Here is a 25,044-nt window from a genome sequence, read left to right as displayed (position 1 = left end):
AACCTGCTACAGCATCTCTACTCTTTAACTCTTTCTGTACCGTGCCCATTGGGCATTGTTAGCCGCTAAAGATGGTTTGAAACGCCCCTCTCAAGACTTTCCGCGCCGCTCACGGACCCACTGCACTATCGGACGTAAAGGAGGAGAACTATATTTTTGTTTGCTAAGCAGTTCGCTTTTTCCTTGCCAGGCATTAAATTTTTTAATGCACTCTGAAGTTTCGCGATCGTCACAGTAGAAAGCACAAATGGCCGCCTTTGGGAGCGGCGTGTGCGCTTTGAAAGATCACAGATGTTGCGATTCTGCTGCGTCTGCTGCTGATTTTATCTATGGAACGAGCAGCAGCGAGTCAGACGATGCTGCCTTTTCATCGTACTTTCACTCTGAGAGTGATGACAATGCAAGCCAGCCTGGAACATCGGCGGCCGCAGTCCGGCTTGCCAAACTATAGTGCTTGCACTTACATTTTTGTAGTGGGATACCTGTTCAATGAAAAATTTCGATTGTTGGGGGGGGAGATAGTGGCTATTAGACGGCAATACATTTTGTGTATCTCATAATTTTTTTTTTCATTTATTTCTTAGTAGATACAAGCGTGTCTTTACAAATTTTGTTCAGTTTTATCCCACAATCTTGATTCTGGCAATTTTTATAATTTTTTATGACATACATGGCATTAATAAAACTTTTATGCGGGAAAAATGCATTCATTCTGATTTTTTTAAATGTATTCTACGAAATATTTAGTGCACTAATTCCTCCAGAAAAAAAAATCTGGCATAACCTACAAAAAACGCCTATTTTCCCCGTGGTAAGGAAAGAGTTAAAAATGACTGACATCCATTGCTTGCTGTCATATTATGATACATTCGGTTGGTCGTTTTTGAGTAGTCCAGGGTGGTCTGGCGACACATGTTACATTCAGCTGTTCAAAATCAAGTGCTTGGAACACATTCGGCAAGTTCTTTCAGAAAGTTACACTCCAGCTCAAAGCTTGGAGGCACTCTCAACTTCAACCTGGGAGCACGACCAAGATATGGTGGAGTTCCAGACACGTGGTTCTGCTGTATGGCATCTGCCGCAGCGGTAGTGGGCAAGCGCCTAGGCACCAGTGTGCCTTGTTTGTTTACAACAGAAAAAGTGCTGACGTGCTTCCTCTTTTGGTGTCGAATTGCTTGGTGATGCTTGGTAATGCTTGGTGATGTCTCAACTTCCATGACAACACCAAGAGCAGGTCTTTTTTTAATCTGGCACGGAGATTGATGTCCTGCAGTGGATGCAGATGTGGCATGCTATTTGCTGTATTTAGTACCCTGCTTATGCATCATTCTTTAGATACTTGACAAATAAAGAAATAAAAATTGTGCCACTTCTCTACTCTTTTAGTCAATTGTCTGTATGCACTGTATTGGCGGCGAGGAGTTACGGAGTCGCCATTTGTCGGAAGCGCCTCCGTTACGTAGTTTGAGGGATCACGCGGCGCGCTCCTCATGGGTTTCGCTTACGGCGCTCAATAAAAACACCACGCGGCAGCCCTCCTGGACATTTATGCAAGTAGCCTCTCATAACGAGGGAAGTTTTTGACTGTCAACATAATAATCTTGGGCAAACTGAACGCACAGAATTGTTTACAGACGCTATCTCTTTACCGAATACGTACAGTGAACGCCACTGCGCGCGGTCGCCGCGATGGAGTCTCCCGAACTGGCTTCTTGCGTGAAAGGTAGCCAAACACTGAGAGTAAACTACGTGAAATATGTTGTCAGAACGGGCTGTCTGTATAACCAAATGGGGCATAACAGAATGGTGCCTCAATCCAGCGATCGCACGGGTTCGCAGCGACCGACTGCGCATCTGCATGCATGTCCGCACACAATGTTTTGCTTTCGCTGTGAGCGGGTTTTCGCACCATGCCGTGAGCTTTAGGCCGCAGCATATGAGCATGTGAGAGTACACTAGCAACCATTGTTGCGTGGACGCTATCAGAACTGTTCAAAAATAATTCCGTCATAGAGACTTCGACGCCTAGCTATGGAGACTGTGATTTACCGTCGCGACGATTCAATCTTTTTTGTCTTCTAAATTCTTGGACATTTCAATATTATTTTTCAAGTTGCGTCACACTCTATGTTTATCGGTCTTCTCAGTGTGCGATTTCCCTCTGCTTGTTTTTCGTAATCCAGTACATTAATTCATAACACAAACATGACCATATGTCGTGCCTTTGTTTAATGTGCATCTTACCGTTCCCTTTCCGTTCCAGTGAACTTGCCAGTATCTAGCATCAACAAGTTCATAGACCAAACCATCATGACATCAGCCGGGCAGCGGGCGTGGGCGAGCGTCTCAGTGCGCATTTTCTGCTACTCACCGAAACATTGCGCAGTCCCGGCTCCGTAGCAGAAATGTTCCTCACGTTTGTGCTTGCTGCATACCCGAGTTGTAGCCGATGGCTGTCTGCCAGTTCTAAGTTTCGCCAGCCAAGCTTCACGCAGCTCCTTTCCCTGTGGCTACGTGTGAATAAGGCTGACACAGGGCTCCGTTGCGTATGTCCGGCACTGCGGCACCGAGCAGTAGCCTACCATGCTGTACGCCTCCAAAGGCAGCCACTGCCATATAGTAGTTTGAAATGTTGTCAAGCAGACACCCAAGGCGGTAAAGCCTCACCACTTAATCAGAACCGCGGCGCAGGTGGGACTTTAAACTTTCATTTTCAACTCGCTTCAGCGCTTCCGAAACAGCCGACGCGGCCGCTGTGTCCACGTGATCCCTCACGCCACGTCACGCCGACGGTGGCACTAGCTTTTCCAGTGGTGGAGCTCGCCGCCAATACCACACATGCTCATATCAAACCAAGTAGCCACATTTTGGAAAAAAACATTATTATTTGATGGTTCTCCTCTAAAGAGTGGTTATAAGAGCCCTTCAAGTGTGCTAAGCAATGAAGAGGTTAAAGTGTAAATTTTTTATTGACCTTTTACGCAAAAAGTCAATACGAAACAATTTGGTACTAATGTAGTAAAATAAGCAAGTTACGCATTTAACTAGGATGTTTGCCATTTGATTAATGTAATGCATGTTATTGCCAAAATATTAAACTAAAGAAATATCTGCCATTTTGGCCATTTCAAATGAAGCATCACAAAATTTATTATTTGGTTTTAGTGATCACAGTTCACTACACAGCCTGATGTGTAAGGAAAAAGAATATAAAGTTTCACTGAAAAATGTTTATTTGTGAAGACATTATCAGTGTCCATGTAACAAAAAATTGCAGAAAGTATGGTTTTGAGATACCACCCAGATGGCATTTGCTGGCATTCCAAAAATTAACTTTAATGTAACTTTCAGACAGAAACAAGGTGGAGAGATAATTCTGTCTGCAATACATTTTTTAAATGTCTTGGAATGTATAAAATGCCAAGCACACAAAATCAACTTCTTTTGGGAAAAAAAGAAACATGAAGGCATTTTGAAGGGCATGACATGTTAAACAAACTTACAAAAAAAAAAAAAAGACATCACGATGCCAAAATACTGCAAGTGGCACTGAGGGCACTTTGCGCCACTTCACTTCAAAGCATGCCCTGCTTTTGCCAAACACTTCCTTTACTTGCTTGCTTATTATTTTCAATAGCTGTTCTGCACCTTCCACCTTAAAGCAACAAGACCAATTTTAGTTTTTATGTGGCTGCCTTCATTTTTCTTTTCTTCTGTTAGCAATGTGTATAGGATGAAGTTTATAATGATAGAAACATTGTCTGCCTTTTTGTCCACGTAAAGGATTAAGCAGAAATCGGACTACCACTCACAGTGCATATCTGACCTGTCTGAACCGCTTAGCAAACAAAAATATATGCCTTGCTGCATCCGAAAATGACAGCTTAAAAAAATCTTAATTAGTGGCTGTGGTGACAAGGGTACGTTAGAAGAATACTGGCGAAAATTTTTTTTCTTTATTCATCATCATCATCAGCCTATTTTTATGTCCACTGCAGGACCTAGGCCTCTCCCAGTAATCTCCAATTACCCCTGTCTTGTGCTAGCTGATTCCAGCTTGTGCCTGCAAATTTCCTAATTTCATCACCCCACCTAATTTTCTGCTGTCCTCGATTACATTCCCCTTCCCTTGGCACCCATTCTGTAATTTTAATGGTCCTCCGGTTATCTGCCCTACGCGTTTCATGGCCTGCCCAGCTCCATTCTTTTTTTTTTTTCTCTACCGCTCTCTTCATGTCTCTTAACATTATGCCTAACTCTTTTCATTACATCACTCTTTGCACGGTCCTTCACTTATTCTCGAGCATCCTTGCTAGCCTCCGAGTTTCTGCTCCAAATGTTAGCATAGGTAGAATGCAATGATTGTACACTTTTCAGTGACCGTGGTAAGCACCCTGTCAGGATTTGGTAATGCCTTCCGTATGCACTCCAACCCGTTTTTATTCTGTAAATTTCCTTCTCATGATCAAGGTCCCCTATGAGTAATTGACCTAGATAAATGTACATACTCCTGCGGATTCTAGAGACTGACTGGCGATCATGAATTCTTGTTTCCTTGCCAGGCTATTGAACATTATCTTTGTCTTCTGTATATTAATCTTCAACCCTGCTCTTACACTTTCTCGGTTAAGGTCCTCAATCATTTGTTGCAATTCATCCCCTGTGTTGCTGGACAGGGCAGTGTCATCTGCAAACCAAAGGTTGCAGAGATATTTGCCGTTGATTCTCATTCCTAAGCCTTCCCAGTCTAATAGCTTGGAATACGTCTTCTAAGCATGCTGTGAATAGCAGTGGAGAGATTGTGTCTCTTTGTCTGACCCTTTTCTTCATAGGCAAGAACCTAGGTAGCTGTGGAATCTTTGAAGATATTTCCCAAGATATTCGCGTATGCATCCTGTACTCCTTGATTACGGAATACCTCCATGACTGCTGGTATTTCTACTGAATGAAATGCCTTTTCATAATCTATGAAAGCCATACAGAGAGATTGGTTGTACTCCGCATATTTCTCAGTTACCTAATTGATGATGTGGATGTGTTCCATTGTAGAATAACCCTTCTTGAAGCCAGCCTGTTCTCTTGGTTGATTGAAGTCGAATGTTGCCTTTATTCTATTGGAAATTATCTTGGTGAATATTTTATACAATACTGAAAGCAAGTTAATGGGTCTATAATTCTTCAATTCTTTAATGTCTCTCTTATGGATTAGTGTAATGTTGGCATTCTTCCAGCACTCTGGAGCATTTGAAGTCGTGAGGCATTGTGAATAAAGGGTGGCAAGCCTTTTAAGCATAATATCTCCTCCATCTTTGATTAAATCGACTGTTATTTCATCTTCTCCTGCCACCTTTCCGCAGGACATGTCTTCGGTAATCTTCAGTGTTATTCAGTAATCACACTATGTGGCTTCAATTCCTCAAATATGTATTAAATCATGAACTATATGATCTTTTAACATGGCTAGTGCAAAACGCATTCGAAGTGAAGCACAGATTCATGGCGGAAGGTGTACATTACCACCACCACGGAGGTGGTGGTAACGTAGTATGTCAAATTGGTTATGTGCAAGTCTGTCAGTTCAGTGCACTGCTTGTAGGCCCCTCTGCGACAGTCTTGCCAAAAGCAGCACATATTGGGCACTCAAAGGAATGATAGGCGAGAGGAGGTGAGAGGGGCACTATGCATTCTGAAAGATTCCCTATTGTATGCAGGGAAGGAGTGTGAAGGACGAAAGAATGGCTGATATGGTGCTGTGGGCTTGCATCCTTCTGTGACATTGTCATGGTGCAGCTGGCAGCCACTGCACCAGGCCGATTGTTGTGTGCATCAGCAGTCTGTGACGTAATTAGGAGTCCTGCTCAAAAGACCCTATGCCGCAAAGACATGATCCACTTGCATGTGTGTTGAACTGGTCACATTAAAATGTATAATTAATCAGTTGTTGTGGGTTCAAGAAATTGAGGCCCTATACCATGATTTTGGAGTTAGCAGCTGTCTAATAAAGTACTTTTAAAGTATTAAATATTGATGTTATTGTTACCTGCAGGAAAGGTGCTCTTAATGGTTCACAGTGGATATTGTCATTAGTGAGTGAAATGCAGTCCATGCATTGAAAGCAATGAATGTTTCTCTACAATGTTAAGAAATAATGTAATCGGTGCTTACACAAGAGACCAAGAGGTGTCCTTTTCAAGATGGTGCAAAATTTGGCTGGCTGGTAAATGACTCCCGTATAACAAATAGGAACCACATAACCACATGACTACTGAATTTTAGAAGAACAAGGAGTATTGAAAAGCAACCCTATGTTTTATTGCCAAAGGTTGCTTATGTAGGCTTGAAAATACCAAGAAACCTAAAGCAAGTGTTTGACAGGTTGATTTCATTTTGATAGTATTGCAACACCATGCCTTTTTTCAGAAGAGACTTGTAAAGGTGTGATGAAGATATAAGAAATAAAAAGAAAAAGAGCCTGCATTAAACTGGCAGGCTTCATCTTGTTATAGTGTTTATGTATGTCAATTTGTATGAGTCACCTGTGTAAGCCTAATGTCGATGTTGTCATGCTGTCAGGGTGCTTTCTGTTATAACTAGCAGTTAAGCATTACACTTTGGAATTAAAACTATGTTTCACTAATAATATCTCTAATAACTGGAGTAGGTGTTTCATCTTTAAGAGTGCCCTCAAAATTTTTAATAAATAAAGTTTCTGCTAGAGTGTGCAAAATTTGTATTGCTTTAGAGACTTGTTTAAACATTGATATGTTTTGAAAACAGCATCATTAGCGTTGTGTGTGTGTTCTTTTTTTTTTCTCAATTATTTTGCAGGATCCCATCACATGCAACACACTTGTGATCTTGTTCTCACTTATTGCCTTGGAGAAATTTGCTCAAACAAGTGAGTTTTTTTGCAACCTAGTTTAGCTTTTTTTTTTTTTTTTTCAGTGCTGTGATACAGAATTGAAAATTCACAACTGTGCTATAGAAAGTATGTATAGTCCATAGTTGTCATGCATCTATTCTACTATGCGCTCTGTTCACTAGGCACGCTGTGCTGTGGCCTGCCCTTGCTTTAAAGGGGCCTCTGCAACACTTCATTGAAGTCGCAAAAAAACATTTCACATGAAAGGACACAATTTTAGAAATATTTAGCAGCAAAAAGTATTTCAATGCATTCAGTAGAAGCAGAATTATCCATAATCATAGGGTCCCTTTGTCCCCTCTGCAGTGCTCCCGCTCCATCATCGTTGGCTTGCACTGCAGAGGCTATGGTGGAGAGTGGCAGTGCCTTCAATGCTCTGCCCACTGAATGTAATGGTGGTGCTCCATATAAATTAGGATTTAGATGTTGACGTAGATATCTCTAATTACGGTTTAGGCCCCTACAATGCACTAATAAACTCTGGCTAAAATATGGAGGTTGTCACCTAACCAGGCTTGCCGAAGCTGCCCGTCGTAAGGTACCTGGTGCAGTGCATTTTTTCCACTAATCTCCGTCTTCACAGCCAATAACTACACACAGACGTTGCACTTCTGTGTTTATTTTCAGCGAATGGCCACTGAAGCATGTCTCGCACAAATTAGACAACTGCAGAAACAACAAACGCCATGTTTGAACTGTACGTCTCATGGGAGCCAATGTGCGCACAAATTCTATACACAAAGCAAAAGATGCCCTTGAACATGCAGATGCTCACTGCGGTAGCAATCAGCAAAACTTCAACGACGCCACAATCTTGTACTCTGGAAGAGGTGGCACAACTTCACCGAAAAAAGGAAATACAAAATTGAATTTTTATGTAGACATTCTGAACACAGTGGTACTTCACAATTTTTTAATACGTAAAGTATCCTGAACGTTGTTACTGTTAAACACTTTTGTAACCATTGATAAAGTTGATATTGCTTGCGACGTTTTCACACATCTAGCCAATACTCTTATGTATGAGGGCACCATGGTGTCATTTTGCTCAGTTTAGATGGCAGGGGTTACACGGAGCCACAGGAAAGCATGGCCGGTTTTTACAGAGGCATTGTGCGTTTCCCGCTGCATGGAATTGAGCAATATTTGGCTCAGATGTTCACGGAAGCATTCTCCCATGTCCAGTATGAGGTATTTACTAGCTTAACATGTGTTTCAGGGCCCCTTCAAATTTCTTTCATTTTTCTGACTTCATTAGCTGTGCACTCCTCCTAAAGCACTGAATGCTTAGAACATCCGCCATGTTGGCTTAGCTGCTATGGTGTTGTGCTGCTCAGCATGAGGGCGCGGAATCAAATCCCAGCCACACTAGCCACATTTCGATGGAGGCGATATGCAAAACCACCAGTGTCCTGTGCCTTGGGGCCACGTTAAAGATCCCCTGGTGGTCAAAACTAATCTGGAGTCCCCCGCTATGGCTTGCTTCATAATGAAATCGTGGATTAGGCACATAACATCCCAGAATTAAATTCAACTGAATGCTTATTTTTGGTGAAGTAAACATTAGGTCGATTCTATGAGTGACCAAGAAAGTACGGCATGTCCTGCTGAGAATTCAGAACTTCTTCCACAAAGGCACCTGCCCTTCACAACTCTCTGCTCAAAAAGGATTTTCCTTTGTGCGCTGATAAAGAAAGGCACTGTCATATCTCAGCTATAAAGAGCCGACAGTGCACTGTTGTGAGGTGTGTCCAGCCAGAAGGGGTTGGGAAAGGCATGGAAGATACTAAGGAAACTTGCCACCATGCCCTAAGTATGGAGAATTGCTGCAGCAGGGAGTAGAGCTGATGACATGCTGCGACTTGCTGCTTGGACAAAAGGACAGTATGGGGAAGAGACCAGGGTGCTTACTGATGAGTGCGCATACATACATGCATACAAATATGCTGGTGGCACTTTGAGGTTGGCTGTTCATCTAGAAAGCAGTGTGGTTTTTTCTTGGTGGCAGCATTTTGTAACACCTTGCTGCAGACAGAAAATGGGTGATGACGAGCTAGTGTCAAGTGAATAGAGAACACATAAGGGACATGTAAGGGACGTAAGTAATGATGATTGGCTGATGTGTGTATGACTAAGTTCCTTTGAGGTGTGTTTACCACTGCATTGTTAGGTTGTAACTGACTGTAGCAGTAGTAAATGTGCAGCTAAATGCAAAACTCTTTTTAAGTTTCACTGAAATGATGACATATGGTGGCAGGTTCAGTGCATTCCTGATGTGAGTTAAGGGGGGGCGAGGCACTTCAAAAAACTTTATTTTTTAAACAATCTGAATAAAATTTGCACAGTTGATGTATTTCACCAGCTGATCTCAAAAATGCAATAATCTTTTTTCTATGATAAATATTTTTTATGATGTCCAAAATAGGGTGTTCTTTGCTTAGGGCCTAATTGGTTAATTGAAAGCAATTTGCATGGCAACGTACAGCACACGGAATTGATTCTGAATGTTGATAGTGTGTTGTAAGCTATAAATCATTGTTTTAGGCCATTATGAAGCGAAGTTATAGTTTGTCAAACTAAGTCATAACAATGCCCAACATGATATTTTTCTGTTATCAAAGTGGACATTTTTTATGACTAAGTTTGACAACATATAACTTGGCTCAAAAATGGCCTAAAACAATGATTTATAGCTTACGACAGACTGTGAACATTCAGAATCAATTCAGTGTGCTGTACATTACCTTGCAAGTTGTTGTTAATTAGCTCATTAGGCCCTAAACAAAGAACATCCTCTTTTGGATATTATAAAAAATATTTATCATAGGAAAAAAATTATTGCATTTCTGAAATCAGCTGCTAAAAATACATTAACTGTGCAAATTTCATTAAAATTGTTGAAGGAAATAAAAAAAGTAATTTAAAGTGCCTGGTCCCCCTTTCATACGAGGCCAACAAACACTGACGCCAAGGACAGACAACATAGGTGAAATTACTTGTGCTTAATAAATGAAATAAATAAATGATAAATAAATGGAAATGAAAGTGGATGAAAAAACAACTTGCCGCAGGTGGGGAATGCTCCCACAATCTTCGCATTTCGTGTGCGATACTCTACCAGTTGAGCTACCGTGGCACCGTTTCCCCATCCACTTTCCTGGGTTTTTATGTTTCCTAGTAGAACCCTGGCAGTGTTAGCCAGCGCCACCACTCACAGACCTCGGCGGCAGACGTGGAACATCCTTTTTGCCGCAGGCGTCACGAGAACGTGATCTTTTTTGGGTGAAAGCAACCGGTCAATAAACCCACACATGCTACCTGAAGGCATCAATTGCCGGATTCAAGACTGACGTTATGTAATAAATGAGAAGAAAGCTGGTTAACCGAGGGGCCCGATTTTTTTATTAGTCATATCATAAGAAGCCAACAAACACTTGACACCAAGGACAACATAGGGGAAATTACATGTGCTTAATAAATGGAATAAGGAAACGATAAATTAATGGAAATGAAAGTGGATGAAAAAACAACTTGCCGCAGTTAGCCTATGTTACCCTACGTTAACAGGTTACATAAAAGTATGCATACTTAGCATGTGAACTCGCACCAATGCAACTGCTAGCTGCGGCAGTTTAGCGATTGTGCTGAGTGCATGTAATCAGGCTTAGTCCAGAGGTTTTGATGCACTTGAAGTGAAGAAATGAGTTGTATAGTATAGTTGTCTGTGCATTGTAATGCAGGTGAGAACAAAGTAACCCTGGAAAAGCGCCTCTCAAGCCTACCAGAGAACCCTCTGGCAAAAATGGAGCCCTGGGTTTACAGTGAAGATTTTGTGGAGCGACAGGTTGGTTTCTGTGCCCAGTGGTGCCTGGACAACCTCTGTGAGTATTTCATGGATTTCACTTATGCGAAAAGTAGCTATATCTGTAGTTTTTTAGATACAACCATAGTGAAATGGTTTGTGCATCTATTCAAACAGTAGCAGGAAGGTGTGTACCACAGTATAAATCAAAATACGAACTGACAATATCCGGTCAGCACTCCTGTTCTAAGGAACTACATGAAAGTTTGACGTATAATACAGTCAGATGCCTTTATAACAAAGTGCTTGGGACCTGCAAAGTCCTTCGTTGTACAGGTCACTTCGTTGCAAAGATTGCACACCGTACTGCTCACAACAGAGCAGGCTAAGTACGTTCAACTAAAGAAAACATTTGTTTAACATGAATTCTAGGGAGACTTAGTGAAATAAGTCACTATTTTTTGTGCAGTCTGACAAATTTTGCGACTGCAGCCGACCTTATTGCACCGAAGTTCATGGCATGTTCCGCGGCAAAACGCGGGTGCGATGTAAAGTACAGCTGCAGACTGTTGAATACCACTATATAGCCTCTTTAACGGTCCATAGTTATGGTTCGTTTACAGCCTCTTTATCATTGTTGTCTTCGTTGACAATTTGCATCCTTTCCGCTCTATAGATGGCTTTGAAGGCGCTGGTGGTTGTCCATTACGATCACATCATTACGTCGTCATTACGGCGATGTATTCATCAGCCATTGCGCTGGCTACTGTGTTACAATATCCAGCATATGAGTTCAGCAGTTCCTGGAGCAGTGCAACAGGACTGTGCCACTCACTGACATCAGCATGTTTGTCAAGTGGGTTGCTAGTACTGCCGTTAGTGCAGAGAGCAGCTCACTGGTGGCTGCAGAGGGCAGTAGCAGTGCCGCCGTATATATAGTTTGTTCTAAAACCACAAATCAGCTGCCAGGAGGGGGGGGGAGAGGGCTAAATTCCTTCATTGTACAGGCAAATTCATTGCAAAGGTGTTCGCAATCCATATGAAAAATAGGAATTCAGCTGAGCCATAATCAGTACTTTCTTATACAGGTCATTTCAATGTAGAGGCGTTTGAGTGTCCTCTGTAGCCAGTTTCTAAGTATACAGTATTCCCAAGTGTACGTTTTGGAGTCTGAAATAAGCCATTGTTACAAATTCAGGCAAACCTGGAAATGCAACAATACATTCAAATAGTTTTTTACTTGTTTGGCATTTGAATTTGTGCTGGTGATGCACTTGATTTCCTGCATTTGGTACCTCTTGCTGTCAGCATAGAAAATTTCAGCACTGCTCAACTGAAGAGAGGTGAGGTTAGCATATGGGTTTTTTTACTCTTAATGTGAGCTTTTGATTTTTCATGCTCTTTTGTCTTGGAATATTGGTCATGCTTTTTTTTTCTTTTGTTCAGTAAAGGCTACATATGTTATGAACTAATGTTTACTTTGCGATGAACATGATCATGGTGCTAAAAGTTTAATATATTACCTGAGGGCCAGATCTTGTGGCAATTGAAAAAGGTGAATTTGCTTTTCATAAACCTTTTTTATCCTACAATTTTAAAGACTGTACAGCACTTTGCCAGAAACATTTAAAGATGTTCCTAAGCAAAGTGTGTTTGTTTACTTGTTCACTTGTTTCTGAAATTGCCAAATAAAGGCCCTCTTAGAATGGTAAAAGAAATAGTAAATATCACACATAAAATTATGAAAGTTGTTTTCTTTGCCATGACTACCATGGACTGAGTGCAAAAATGATGAATAAGAGTGAAGTGTCATAAAAATATAATAAAAATAACTGCAGGACACAGTTTTCATCCACTGGTTTGAATTAATAGCCCAGGAAGCATCTGTGGTAGCATGTGTGGTCTGTGCAACTGTAAAGGCACTTCACAGTCTGAGCACTCGTAAAGTTTGCAGAAATTCTAGATGGAGGAACTGCATAAGGTTGCTCTCTATGGTGATTATGCATAGCGGCTTACCGTTTTCCTAATGGGTTTCTTTCCATTACATAAATGTATGCTCCAACCATCTTTTAATCTTCCCTGTTTTGTCTCTGTAAAATTGAGTAAAACTTAAATGAGAAATGCTGTGTACAATAATTAAAAATATTTGTTTGAGCAGAGTGTTTTTCACATTAACTACATTGGTGTCTGAGGTTTAAGCATGAGCTATTAGAAGAAACTTCATGTGAAATACAGAAAAGAAAATATGTGATGTTTGCTTGTTGGCTTTGTCTTGTCTTGTGTATGTATGTTAATTTACATCCCTCTTCTAATATGTAGTGTTTTATCAACTAGCCCAAAAAATATTTAACCCCTTACTGCATGAATTCATATTTTCTTGTGAAAAAAAATGAGACAAGCCTTTCTTTATCTTTAGGCCACATATGTCTAAACAAAGCAAATTTTTCTTTAAGAAAATGCTTTGTTGCAATTTTTAACCAAAGTTGCCATGTATCATATGTGAAATGCATGTATCATGCATGTTTTATGTATGCAGAAAGACATTTCAATTGCAAAAAACATGTAAGGAATATCAGCATTATTGAAAAAACTTGGAAGTATTGCTTTAAAAAAATGGGAGTGTATTTCTCGCAGCCCTTGGTAGTACAAGCTTCTTTAAAATTTGATGACGCCATCCTTAAAGATTTCAAAATTAATAGTTTTAAATTTTGGGCCAGATCATTTACAGCACCTTGGTTTTATGTCAATAATTGATTTGCATAATCATTAGATGCTTGATGCAGGCCAAAGGAAAACGTTCTTCCTCTGAGATTTATTGCCGCTGCTGTTATTAGCTTTTGGGACACAGCAGGCCCCATGCTATCTTCATTGTAAAGATTGCCGGTGTTTTAATTTTCTCACTTATTCATCACCAATAAGGTGATAAGAAAGAGTACAGCCCGTAAAAGCATTACATTTTCCACAAAATTAGTTTTTCCATACGAAAAGAAATGTCTGCTCTCATCTACAAAACAACCTGCAACTGAATGCTGTGTCATATATTATACAGCAATTAATTCTTGTATCACGGGACCACTAGATTGTCTTTCAACAAAAACATTGCAGTGTGCTTATAAACAGCAAACAAACACGCCGGTATTTTTGTGTGCTGATTTGAAGTTTATAAATAGTGAGAAAAGCCTGTTTTTTATATAAACTTTTTGCAGGTTGTGCGACATGCTGCTGGCAAACATTTACTAAAGAAAACAGTACCTCTCAAGTTATTTCCAGGCACTACAGTAGCTATGTGTTTCATTACTTGAGATGACATAGGTTTCGACTGAATATGCGGAATTTTCTTCTTTTTTTTTTTTTTTTTCCAATTCGATCAGGCTAGAAGTAGTTGTTTTATGTGTATCGTATATGATACACCATGTGGTGACGGGTTAAGCATCAGCATATGTTCTAAAACATGCACATTGTATGTACTCAATACAATGGCTAGGGACATGTGGAGTTCATATTTGTTTGTTTGTTTGTTTGTTTGTTTGTTTGTTTGTTTGTTTGTTTGTTTGTTTGTTTGTTTGTTTGTTTGTTATTGAAGGAGCCCAGGCAAAACACATAATAAGCACGGACAGAGGAGGAGCAGTATTACAGATGACAGTAAAGTCCTATGGCTATAACACATTCTACGACAGCTCTGTGAGCCTCGACTTGAGACCTAACCTCGTGAAAATAACAGCGAGTGAAGTTTGTCAGCACAGAGCAAGGACTGTTGAAAGCTGTGCACTGTAACGGCAAGTGTTGATGCTTCTTGCAGCAGTCACTGCAAGCTGAGAATGAAAGGTTCAGTGCTCATCCTAGCCAATGTAGACAATTTTCCACATTAATTCACCTGGTGTGTGTCTTGAGCAAAGGGACATTTGTGCTGTGGTTCAGAGAATTTAGTTCTGCAGTTTAGAGAAGGGTACGAGCATTCATCCAACTAAGAACATTATAGGTGGCGGTGTGTAAGCAGCTATGTGTCATCTAATTTGAACACAGTATTGTAACAAGTCAAGCTTATGTGCTGAAGCCTCAAGAGCATACACTGCCTTTTTTATGACACTATTGTGTGATATACACTGAAACTTAAGTGTTTTTTTCCCTAAGATGTGGTATCTTGAACTTCGCACAAAGAGTCAGTTATGGGAATGGCACTTGTGTTACCGAAGAGCAGCCTGCAAAAAGCTGGTAAAAATGTATGATAAATTTGGCACGGACTAGTGGTGTAGCACTCTTCATGGGGGCTTAGTGGCTACAGAATTCTGCTGCTGAGAATAAGGACAGGTTCGAACCTCAGCCACAGTGGCCATATTTTGATGAAGGCTCGTTTATTAGAATTCTAAAGAAAGGCAGAGGGCAAAAAATTATTCTGAAGCCCTCCCCTTTAATTTCCCTTATAGCCCCTGTGCAGCTGTGGAACAAAAACTTCTTTAGTCAACCACTTAATCGCTTATTGTGTAGCAATTAAAAAATTCGTTATTTTTTGTGCATTTGGGGCATAGGCTCTAAAAGGCAAACTGGTGGCATCAGTATAAGTACAGAAGTCTTGCTGCAATTAGTTGAGATGATGTTGTTGACACAAAGAATAAATAGAAGCAGCCGGAGTTTTAAAATGCTGCCTTGGGGCACACTGATGACATTAACTTGAGGTCTGGAAATTCATTATTTGTATTACTGCTTGAGGACTGTAAGCATTGATGTTAAGGCACATTAAACCCTTGTTATGACGAAATCGCCTTATTTAAAGTTTTCGTAGTTCCAACTGCAATGCATGCATTTTATACCAAAATACTCAAGGTGCAAAGGTGCAATGGCTCTGGACAATGCTTGATACAAAGCGCAAACCTGGAAATCTATATAGGACTGCTTGCCACAGCACACATGGGGGCCCTTTGCTCCTTTTCTTCATATCAACCTGAAGATGCAAAGAGTGCTGCAAAGATCACTCAACCATATGGCACCAGCTCCTTGGGACTAACAGCATCATGTGATGATAACTGACAGACAAGCAGCTGCTCACAGGCGTCAGAAAAATTTCACCAATGTCATGTTGCCATTATCGGGTGCTGCTTTGTTTCAATATATATTTTACGAGCTCATATCCTGCATTATTATGTGTGTCCTGCATTACTATGACTCTTATGGAGAATCTCCACTTATAAAAAACTCCTGCTTACAATGAAGTCTGTTTCCTGCCACGAATTTGTTATGATGACAGCTTATTGTACAGTAAAGGATTGGCTGAATCCATCATTTCAAGAACATTGTTACAATACAACTGTATCAGCCTACATAAAAAAAAATTGTCAGGTGTGTTAAAGTTTGTACATTTATTTATATATTTCAGTCAAGTCTTCGTAACATATACAAATAATGTAAAACTGGTACAGCACAACATAGAAAGGAAGAAACAAGCCGAGCCGGCCAGATGAAGGAACAGAGCGCTGTGTCGGAGACAGTACGCGAAAGACCGCGTACGACACACAGTGAGGGCTATTAGGTTAGCAATTAAAAATCCACTTGAAGAAGAAGGAAGGAAGAAGCCCGATGTACAAGAAATGAAGTTCACTAAGAAGCAAGAAATAAAGTTCATAGTGCTCTGTTCCTTCATCTGGCTGACTCGGCTTGTTTCTTCCTTTCTGTGTTGTGCTGTACCAGTTTTATATTGCAATACCAATTCACCCAATCCTCAACCTTAGTGAACATACAAACAGCTACATAGCGTACAAGAAGAAATGTTTCAAAGTCATTGCTTAACTGAGCACAGTTGACCTCTGTGACTGCAGGGATTCTGTCACCATATATTGCATTTAACCGATTCTAACGCACATTTTTCATTTTCTGGAAAAGTTCACTAAATTATGACATGCACGTTAGAGTACAACACCTAAATTGCAATAGTTGGTGCCAAAATCGAACCCCTGCTCACGGATCTCTCTTTTCCAATCTCAAAGGCCATGCTTTGCTGTCATGCGGGTGGTAGAGCACTTGAGGTTTGCTGTCATTGGACACCACACACACCTAAAAGCCCCTCAATTATTAAATGTAGCTCCATCTTCGCTGCCCTCCCCCGCTTCACGCTCGTTTTTCTTCTCGCCTCTCGATGGTGGCACCTCCTTATCTGTTGCAGCGTAGCAGATGACGCCACGTGTTAATCCGAGTTAGGGGGGTAACTTTTTAGTTTAGCGCTTTTGTTTTAGCTCCTATTTATTTCCTGTCGCACTGAAATTACATCCAAAAGCAAGCCTTATTTCAACCCTGGAACGAAGAAAAAGCAGTACAAACAAAATTTTAAGCTGGGGGGGGGATGTAAAAGATCTATGCTTTGGAGTCACTACAGGGATAGCGTGGGCGCACATGTTCACGAGTCTTTGTACGAGTTTTTGCTGAGTGCAGTTTGCAAAACGTCGCAAGTAGTTGTGAAGCACGGCTGCCCCAAAGTGTTAATCAGAAATACGAGGGACGTTCCGAAAGCAAGTTTCATCATTTATGCTCACACGGAAACTTTATTTCCCCTTAAAAAATACACCATGGCTTCATGAACTATACACCTTACACTATTTTTCCACATAGTTTCCACCGACATCGAGACATTTGTCGTAGTGTGCAATCAGTTTGAAGAAACCACTTTGGTAAAACTTGGTGCCCTGCGATGCAAGAATTTGTCGCACAGCCTGTTCCACATCAGCATTGTTTTGGAGGCGACGTCCCGAGAGTGCGGCTTTCAATGCAGGGAACAGGTGCCCATTCATACCATGGCATACTATTGGCAACAGGTGCCCATACTTCCATTGGCAACCACATTGTCAGCACACATCTGTCTGCCATCGTGATTTGTACTCAAATAACATCGGGCACGCCGGTCTGCTGCTACTCTCTCTTCTTTGACGCTCTACGCATGCGTCATTCCTCCACCGCTGACACTCCTTCCACCGTTGAACCAGCAACGGGGGTGGTGTACTATCTTCTCTTTCATAAAAATAACGAAACTACTTTCGAAATGTCCCTCGTAGAAGCTGCAAATCTGTTTTGAGCACTGGTGGCTGTAACTGCTCAGTTATACAGCTATGTTGTTAAGGCGAACGGAAGCGGTGGCCGAGTGAAATCAACCATTCAGGTATGATGGCTTCGCCTGTAGCCTTGCAATAAACAAAAATTTATTACATTGGCGATGACTGTGCACTCTGGCTGATAACCTTGGAGCATTCGGCAGTGTTTGTGCATGCTTGCACTGAAGTGCTACATTATTTATTTATTTACTTACTTACTTTACTTACTCACCCACTCACTCACTCACTCACTCACTCACTCACCCACCCACCCACCCACCCACTCACTCACTCACTCACTCACTCACTCACTCACTCACTCACTCACTCATTTCATTTCATTTACCCTCAGCATAAAAGTGGATTTCTATTTTGGTTAGCCAGATCATGAATGGGACTCACGTGTAAGGGCCGGAGCGCGATTTACACTGACATTGTCTATAAAACTTTGTAAAAAAAAAATTAAATTACGGGGTTTTACGTGTCAAAACCACTTTCTGATTATAAGGCACGCTGTAGTGGAGGACTCTGGAAATTTTGACCACCTGGGGTTTTTTTTAACGTGCACCTAAATCTAAGTACACGGGTGTTTTCGCATTTCACCTCCATCAAAATGTGGCCGGCGTGGACGGGAAATTTTTAGCAAATGAGCAGCATTTCCAATCGAAAAGGGGAGACGGGCAGTGGTGTGTGCAGCTGAGGGAGAAAGGTGGAGAGCCTGCGCGGTGGTGGAAAAGTTCAAAGGATGGCGCTACTCTTGAACATTGAGGGGCTTTACATATACCTGGTGTCCAACGAGTCCTGCGCGGTTCACTGTGGCTCGGATAGGGTAAATTTTTGTTTTGCATGTGAGAACAAATTAGTTTTCTTTTTTATCTTGCCATGAAGATTCTGGCGAGAGAACAAGCAAGGGTATTGCATTTTGTATATCTTGAAGTATGAAAACCAGGATGCGCATTACAATAGAAAGAAGTGCATTTTCCATTTCTGGCTGTGAAAAATTAGGTGCATGTTACTGTTGTAGCCATGTTAAAATTGAGCAAATAGGGTAAGTGATAAAGGCACCAGTGCTTTTGTAGCCATGTTTGTTTGATGGTTGTTTGTTTATTTTATATTCTCAAGGCACTCAGGGCATTAGAGAAAAGAATGGGTGCACATATGACAATGAAATGCAACAAAGAAGCAGGAATACAACTATAACAAATAGAGAAGTATTAAAAATACAGGTATGATACTGTATGCAAGATAGATAACACAGGCTATGAAGTCATTTATATCAACAATACTGGCAATGCTGCCAGGCAAACTGTTCCAACATACAGAGGTGCGTGGTACAGAGGTACAAAACAATCTTGAAACCATTTGTATCCTGAAAGAATACATGCTTGATAGTGGCAGTTGATGCGTGCATGTATGCTGGCATTTGTAATAGTCTTTTTGTTGTGGTAGTCTTTGTAGTTTGACCTTCATGTTTGTTATCCTTGTTCTGTGCTGCTTGAAGAAGTCAAATTAAATGACGTCATCCATATTGGTAGTTTTAAAGAGATTACCATTCTTAGCCTACTTCGCCCACTTTGTTATGCTACTGTTGTCTAGCCCCTGAAATTTCGCTCTCACTCAAGAAACAAAATGAAATTGCATGTTCGAGGGTAAAAGTCAGAATAGGTGCTCTTCTAGCTGACAATAGAAATTGAAGTTTTATGCCTGAAAAAGACGCCTATGCAATGGCGCTGTAGTTCATTTGAACCACATGCTCACCCTCTTGGAATTTCTGTGTACCAGGGTTATCTGCCATAAAATGATGCGATACAGCACCCATCTGCCCGGCCCCCCTCGCCAGGTAAAGTGGGTGCCCCCTCCCGAAAAAAGTTCCTGGCTACACCACTGCATTTTTCTTTCCCACTTAAGTTCTTATGGCCACCACCCTGGTTACAGGAATTCTGCCAACGAAATTCACACTGCTTCGTGGTTTTTTCATGGAACATGTCTGCTTGTGTGTTGTTTTTTTACCTTTCTGTGTGTGTGTATGTGTAAGGGAAAGAGAAATACTTTTTCTTAGCAGATGACAGCATTGAAACCATACCGGTAGCACGTTTTTTACACAGTAACGCAGCTCTTGATACACCATCTTGCTGCCGTAAATAGATGTCGCCAAGGGGAAAGCTGCAGGTAAAACTATGGCTTTACCACGGAGCAAGTTTCTTGCTCCGTGGTATAGAAATTGAATTCCACTGGTCGATCTAGAGCAAGTTTGCATTTTCCGCTGGTCGATTCATATCAACCGGCTCCGTGACGAAGCGCTCCTCGTTGATCCGCCGAGCAGAGACGAATTTCACCGGAACTCCAATGCCGCGTTGACGTCATTTCCGGATTGTTCGGGTGGCTTGGCTGTTTTCAGCTCTTTTTGAAGCGTTGTTTCGTAATCCTCTGCAGTTGTTTACAGTCTCAAAATGGTGTCGTTCAACCTTGCGGCAGTGATTCTTGCCTTGAGCGATTCTGACAACAGCTCTAGTTCCTCAGAAAGTAGCAGCAGCGATGACGAGGAGTTTTACGTGCTTTACGAAATGGTATTTAAGGTGCAAATGATGAAATCATGATATGGCAGGTGCCCAACTTCTGCTGTGCTCCCAACTGGAGGATGTTTATTTTTCACTAGTCCATCTTGATTGGGTTGTCCCGTGCTGGATTTTGTTGATCTCTCGTGGATAACCCACTTCGCTTTAGATTGACCAGTGGAATTCACCATAAGTTATGTTAAGTTTAAAATAGCTTATATATTTCATGTCTTTTTTTTTTTTTTTTTGAGTGACTTCTAATTGCTTACTCGTTCTTCTTTTTCCTCACATGCAAATGATGTTTGCAGTCATACTTGAGGTGAGTTGCTGTTACCTGTTAGTGTACATATGCATTGCAGAATGTGGTACTACAAATGTCCCTGTGTGTGTGTTTCCATAAAAGGCCTCCTTCTATTCTTTTTTTCTCCTGGCAATGAAAGGGCTTGCCACACAGTTTAGCTACTGTACTAAAGCATCACTTGGGCACTGGTATCACATGAGAACAGCATTTTTGCAATGTCAGGTCCAGCTTCCACTGTGCTCAAATTGGATGCACTCATCAAATACACTCAACCAAATACTTGTGGGTATCATTGTCACCAATGTCAATCACATTGCTGCATGCAATAACATGACTATGCAGTTATTACTGCCACTGTTCAGAAGACATGCTGGCAAGAGTGGGTCAAAAACCAGTTTCATCAATGGAATACGGTATTGGCTTCTCTCTGCCCTATCTAAATGAGTCCCTTCTGCTCTTCCTTTCTGCTGCATTGTTTTTCCTTTTCACTCTCTCTGAACAAACCTCCTTCTCATGTGTCTGGCCCTGTCTTCCATTTGAATAAGAATATTTATTTATGCACTGTACCCATGAATAGTAAGAGGCCTTGATTATGATGCCACTTCAGTAATGCAGACAATCCACTAAATTGAAGCAAAGTAACAGTAAAATTTTGTGACTGTCACGGACAGATAGGTGGACTTTTGCTGTGCTGCCTGTGGATTTCATATGTATGAGTCTTGCTCTTTTATGGCAAACAGCACTTATAAGCTAGGAAATGGGTCATACATGTTAATTTGTTCATGTATTCATCATGCTTTGGTTCAGGCACTGCATGACCTGATATTCGACTTGTGATCAAACACACAATGAAACATTTTCAAGTTGAGCATTTTAGCCACATACCATGACCACTTTGTGTAAGTGAACAGGTAATCTCTTCACTGGGTGCTTTGAAACGGCAATGATTTTCCATTGGATTCATCTCGGGTACCATACCAGAGCATTAATCGAGACATGGTGCCTGCTCTATTGGTGCACATGCACTGTGGTACGCACTTCCTTCGCTCCACCAGCATTCACATAGAAGCAAGCGTGCAAAAAGATGTGCCTGGGATAAAGACAAACTCGGCTGCCTTGTTGAAGGCTCACTAACTGTGTGTGTCATGCCCTGCTTACCAATCAATGGTGCTGCTGACAGCATGCATCTACCGCTGCATCCAAGTTGCATGCTTCACAGGTTTTGGGCAAAATTCTTGGGTGACACTGCAGTTCCTTTAAAGTTTTGCAGGGATACTGGGGGGTTCTTTACATTTGGGGGGTTCTTTACATTAATATATGACCCGCGAGTGGTGTGACCTGCAGCGGAATGCATTACATTGCAAGACATGCTGAGGATAGCAATGAAAGTGACCATACCAAACATAGACCGCCTTTTTTTAAGCAAAACGGGCAACATTTCCCACTAAAATGTGGCCTGTGTAGCCTCTATATAAGTTGGTTTTGACCTCCGCTGATTTTGAATAGTGCAGACCTGCTCTAGATGTATTAAAAAGCTGAAGATTCATCATTGCTGTTCACAGCAATTGAGTTAGGGTAATCGGGAGGTTATGTGAAGGCTAGATTTTGTCAGGCACCGTCTTTTTTCCCTGGTGTTCTGCTTGTTACCTTGAATTATGCAACATGTGCTATTTCTAGGTTGAAAGGCTCAGTTCATTGATAGGAATTACTCACAGCTGGGACCTTTGAGCTGAAAATAACTAATTGAATTAACTGTGGTCAAATTAACGGAAATCTACTGTGTAAAATTTTTTTTCAGAATGGGCCTGCAGATGCAATCCCTAATCACCCATTTGCTCTCTTTGTTTGCATACGGTTTTGCTGTATGTCAGCACTGTTGTTTACAACAAAGATCACTGGGTCAACAAAATGCTTGTTCTTTTGTAACGCAGATTTTAACTCTACTGCTCTCGTTTTGATGTCTCAGGTGCTGCTGTGAAAGTGTAGAAAAACATGGTATCTCATGCAATCTCGTTTTTTAATCGCAAATTTTATTTTTAAAGTATTGGTCATTAGTATTTGTTCTAGCATGCCGGAGTGTTAACATTTGTGTATCATTACAGGGACGTCGTTACACGTATGAGGTTACTGACCGAACCAACATTAATGCCATGCTGAACAGCAATGATGTCAGCGAGTATCTGAAAATCTCCTCAAATGGTCTCGTGGTAAGGCTCTGCCATCATGACATTTCCATTCTGTTACAGCTGAAGACAGTCTGATGGTGCCTAGCAAAAACTGCGAGAACTTGTAAGGATAATTAGTGTATTGTGGTTAAGCACCACCCAATTCAAAAAAAGAAGCAGTTGATTCAAGTACCAAACTGAACATTGTCGTTTCTGCATGTTCAGGCTAAACAGGTATACCTAAATCAAAGTACATGAGTGTTTTTGCATTCCGTCCCAGTTGGAATGTGGCTGTGGCAGCCAGGAATTTAAACTGCAACCTTATGCTTATTAGCAGTACACAGCAACCACTGAGCCACCCATGGCAGGTCATGAATAAAAAATGCTTATAACTCTTGCACATTAAGTGCTTTAAATAGCTTTTAAATGAAAATACACGAAATATATATTTAACCCGTAGCCTGCTGTGAAACTTTTTTACCATGCCATCTATGCATCTCTGACACATATTGACATTATTTTGTAATTCAGGATAAATTTTGACAAATATGAGAAAAAAACACTGAAAGGTGATACATAAGGTACATGCTTTGATATTATTTTTTCTTGCTACATAGAAAAAAACAATTCAATACACTTCACAGATGGTGGACCACTGTTAGAGGCGAAAGGAAATTGTGAGTGAAAGTGATCACTTTTAATATTTTTTTATTATTTTGTACTTATTTATACATTGTTATAATAATTTTTTTTTTTTTTTCAGCATAGATATGCAGCTATGTCAGCTGTCACAATAGTTTGGTAAATAGTTGATTGTGGCCTGATATTCAGGACGCACTATATTGACTAGATGGGACAGCACGTCTCTTATTTTTTATGTTTCAAAAATTTTCTCTGTGTTCTTCTTTTGATTACTACACTCTGGCAAAGCTTATCTGTAAAACTTAAGCAGACAACAAAAGTGCATTTTTGCACAGCTCAAATTTTGCATCTGAACAACGTAACATTCTAATAATGATAATAGTAGTAGCAATAATCTTTTATTTTAGAGATGATTTAAAAGGTACAATCTAACATACAGCATATGGTCAGTGCAATAAATGCAAATGCTGCTGTCAAGGAAATGAAGTTAAAGTCAACTTCTGACTATGTCCAAAGTGAAGTGTGGCCATAAAAGCTTTCAGTGCATTGTTACACTAAGTGCAAGATTTAGGGGAAACAGAGCCGTGGATTGCCATGATACCTCTTAATTTTTCACCCTTCAGGCACGATGTGATGCATCATCATTTGAGAGCGTACGCTGCACCTTTCAAGTGGACTCTGGTGTCTGGTACTACGAGGCCTTAATTGTCACTTCAGGTGTAATGCAAATTGGCTGGGCCACCCGAGAAAGCAAATTTCTCAATCACGTAAGCATAGTCTTGCTCTTCACACTTGTTTTTTTTGGGGGGGGGGGTAATGATCTGTGCATCGTCAGACTTTTTTAAGACATATAAATATATGGTCATCTTAACAGATGAGGTTATGTGGCATTAAGCAACAAGGGGATCAAGACAGGTATGAAAGCTAAATTTCACTTAGTGCGTATGAAATTAAGGTTACTGCAGTGTATTTAAGTTACTTCAAATGTGACGTGAAAGTAGTAGGACGGTCTTCTGTCCTCTATACAAATTGGATGCGCATGTTCATAATACATAGGATTTTATAAAATTGTGATTAAAATTGATGGAGTCTGATAAATAAGCAGGTTGCTTTTGAAGGCAACATTTTTGTTCCCCCATATTCATCACCATAGAGCCCTGTATTTGTGCATTTCTGTGTAATTAGCCTGTGCATATGTTAGCATATTGGTTTGTTCATGTGAAAATTGCATCTCTATAAAATTTTTTGTGCAGGAGGGTTACGGAATTGGTGACGACGAGTTCTCAATAGCTTATGATGGGTGCCGGCAACTTATCTGGTACAACGCCTTGAGTCAAAGCCATAACCACCCTTGCTGGAAACCAGGTAAGCTCGGGTCAAGCTGAGGTATCGTATCGTCTTTTGCATCAAGCGGCCCCTCTTTCTTCTCTGAGGCACCACCTCAAGCAGTACTGAAAGCCTTGATGCCGAAACATCAGAACTTCACGTGATCTATTGTTTTAGAATAGCTTCAAAGGAATATATCAATGTATTATTTTGTGTATTGATGATTCCAAGTGATGTCAGCATAGAGGGCTCATTTCT

At 40.8% G+C, this 25,044-nt stretch overlaps 1 protein-coding gene across 1 annotated transcript in view; it reads left to right on the top strand.

Moving 5' to 3' along the window:
- LOC126547355 (RING finger and SPRY domain-containing protein 1-like) overlaps positions 1–25,044 on the top strand; it is a 79,742-nt gene that overhangs the window by 15,066 nt on the left and 39,632 nt on the right. The window contains exons 6-11 of the mRNA XM_050195334.3: positions 6,829–6,898; positions 10,663–10,803; positions 20,661–20,671; positions 22,756–22,860; positions 24,084–24,227; positions 24,714–24,825. Coding sequence (XP_050051291.1) covers positions 6,829–6,898; positions 10,663–10,803; positions 20,661–20,671; positions 22,756–22,860; positions 24,084–24,227; positions 24,714–24,825 — 583 coding nt within the window. The remainder of the gene's footprint in view (positions 1–6,828; positions 6,899–10,662; positions 10,804–20,660; positions 20,672–22,755; positions 22,861–24,083; positions 24,228–24,713; positions 24,826–25,044) is intronic.

Source organism: Dermacentor andersoni, chromosome 1 (genome assembly GCF_023375885.2).
Source record: "Dermacentor andersoni chromosome 1, qqDerAnde1_hic_scaffold, whole genome shotgun sequence".
Classification (NCBI taxonomy): domain Eukaryota; kingdom Metazoa; phylum Arthropoda; class Arachnida; order Ixodida; family Ixodidae; genus Dermacentor; species Dermacentor andersoni.
Note: the sequence above shows the minus strand (reverse complement) of the source record. Positions and strands in the feature narration are given on the sequence as shown.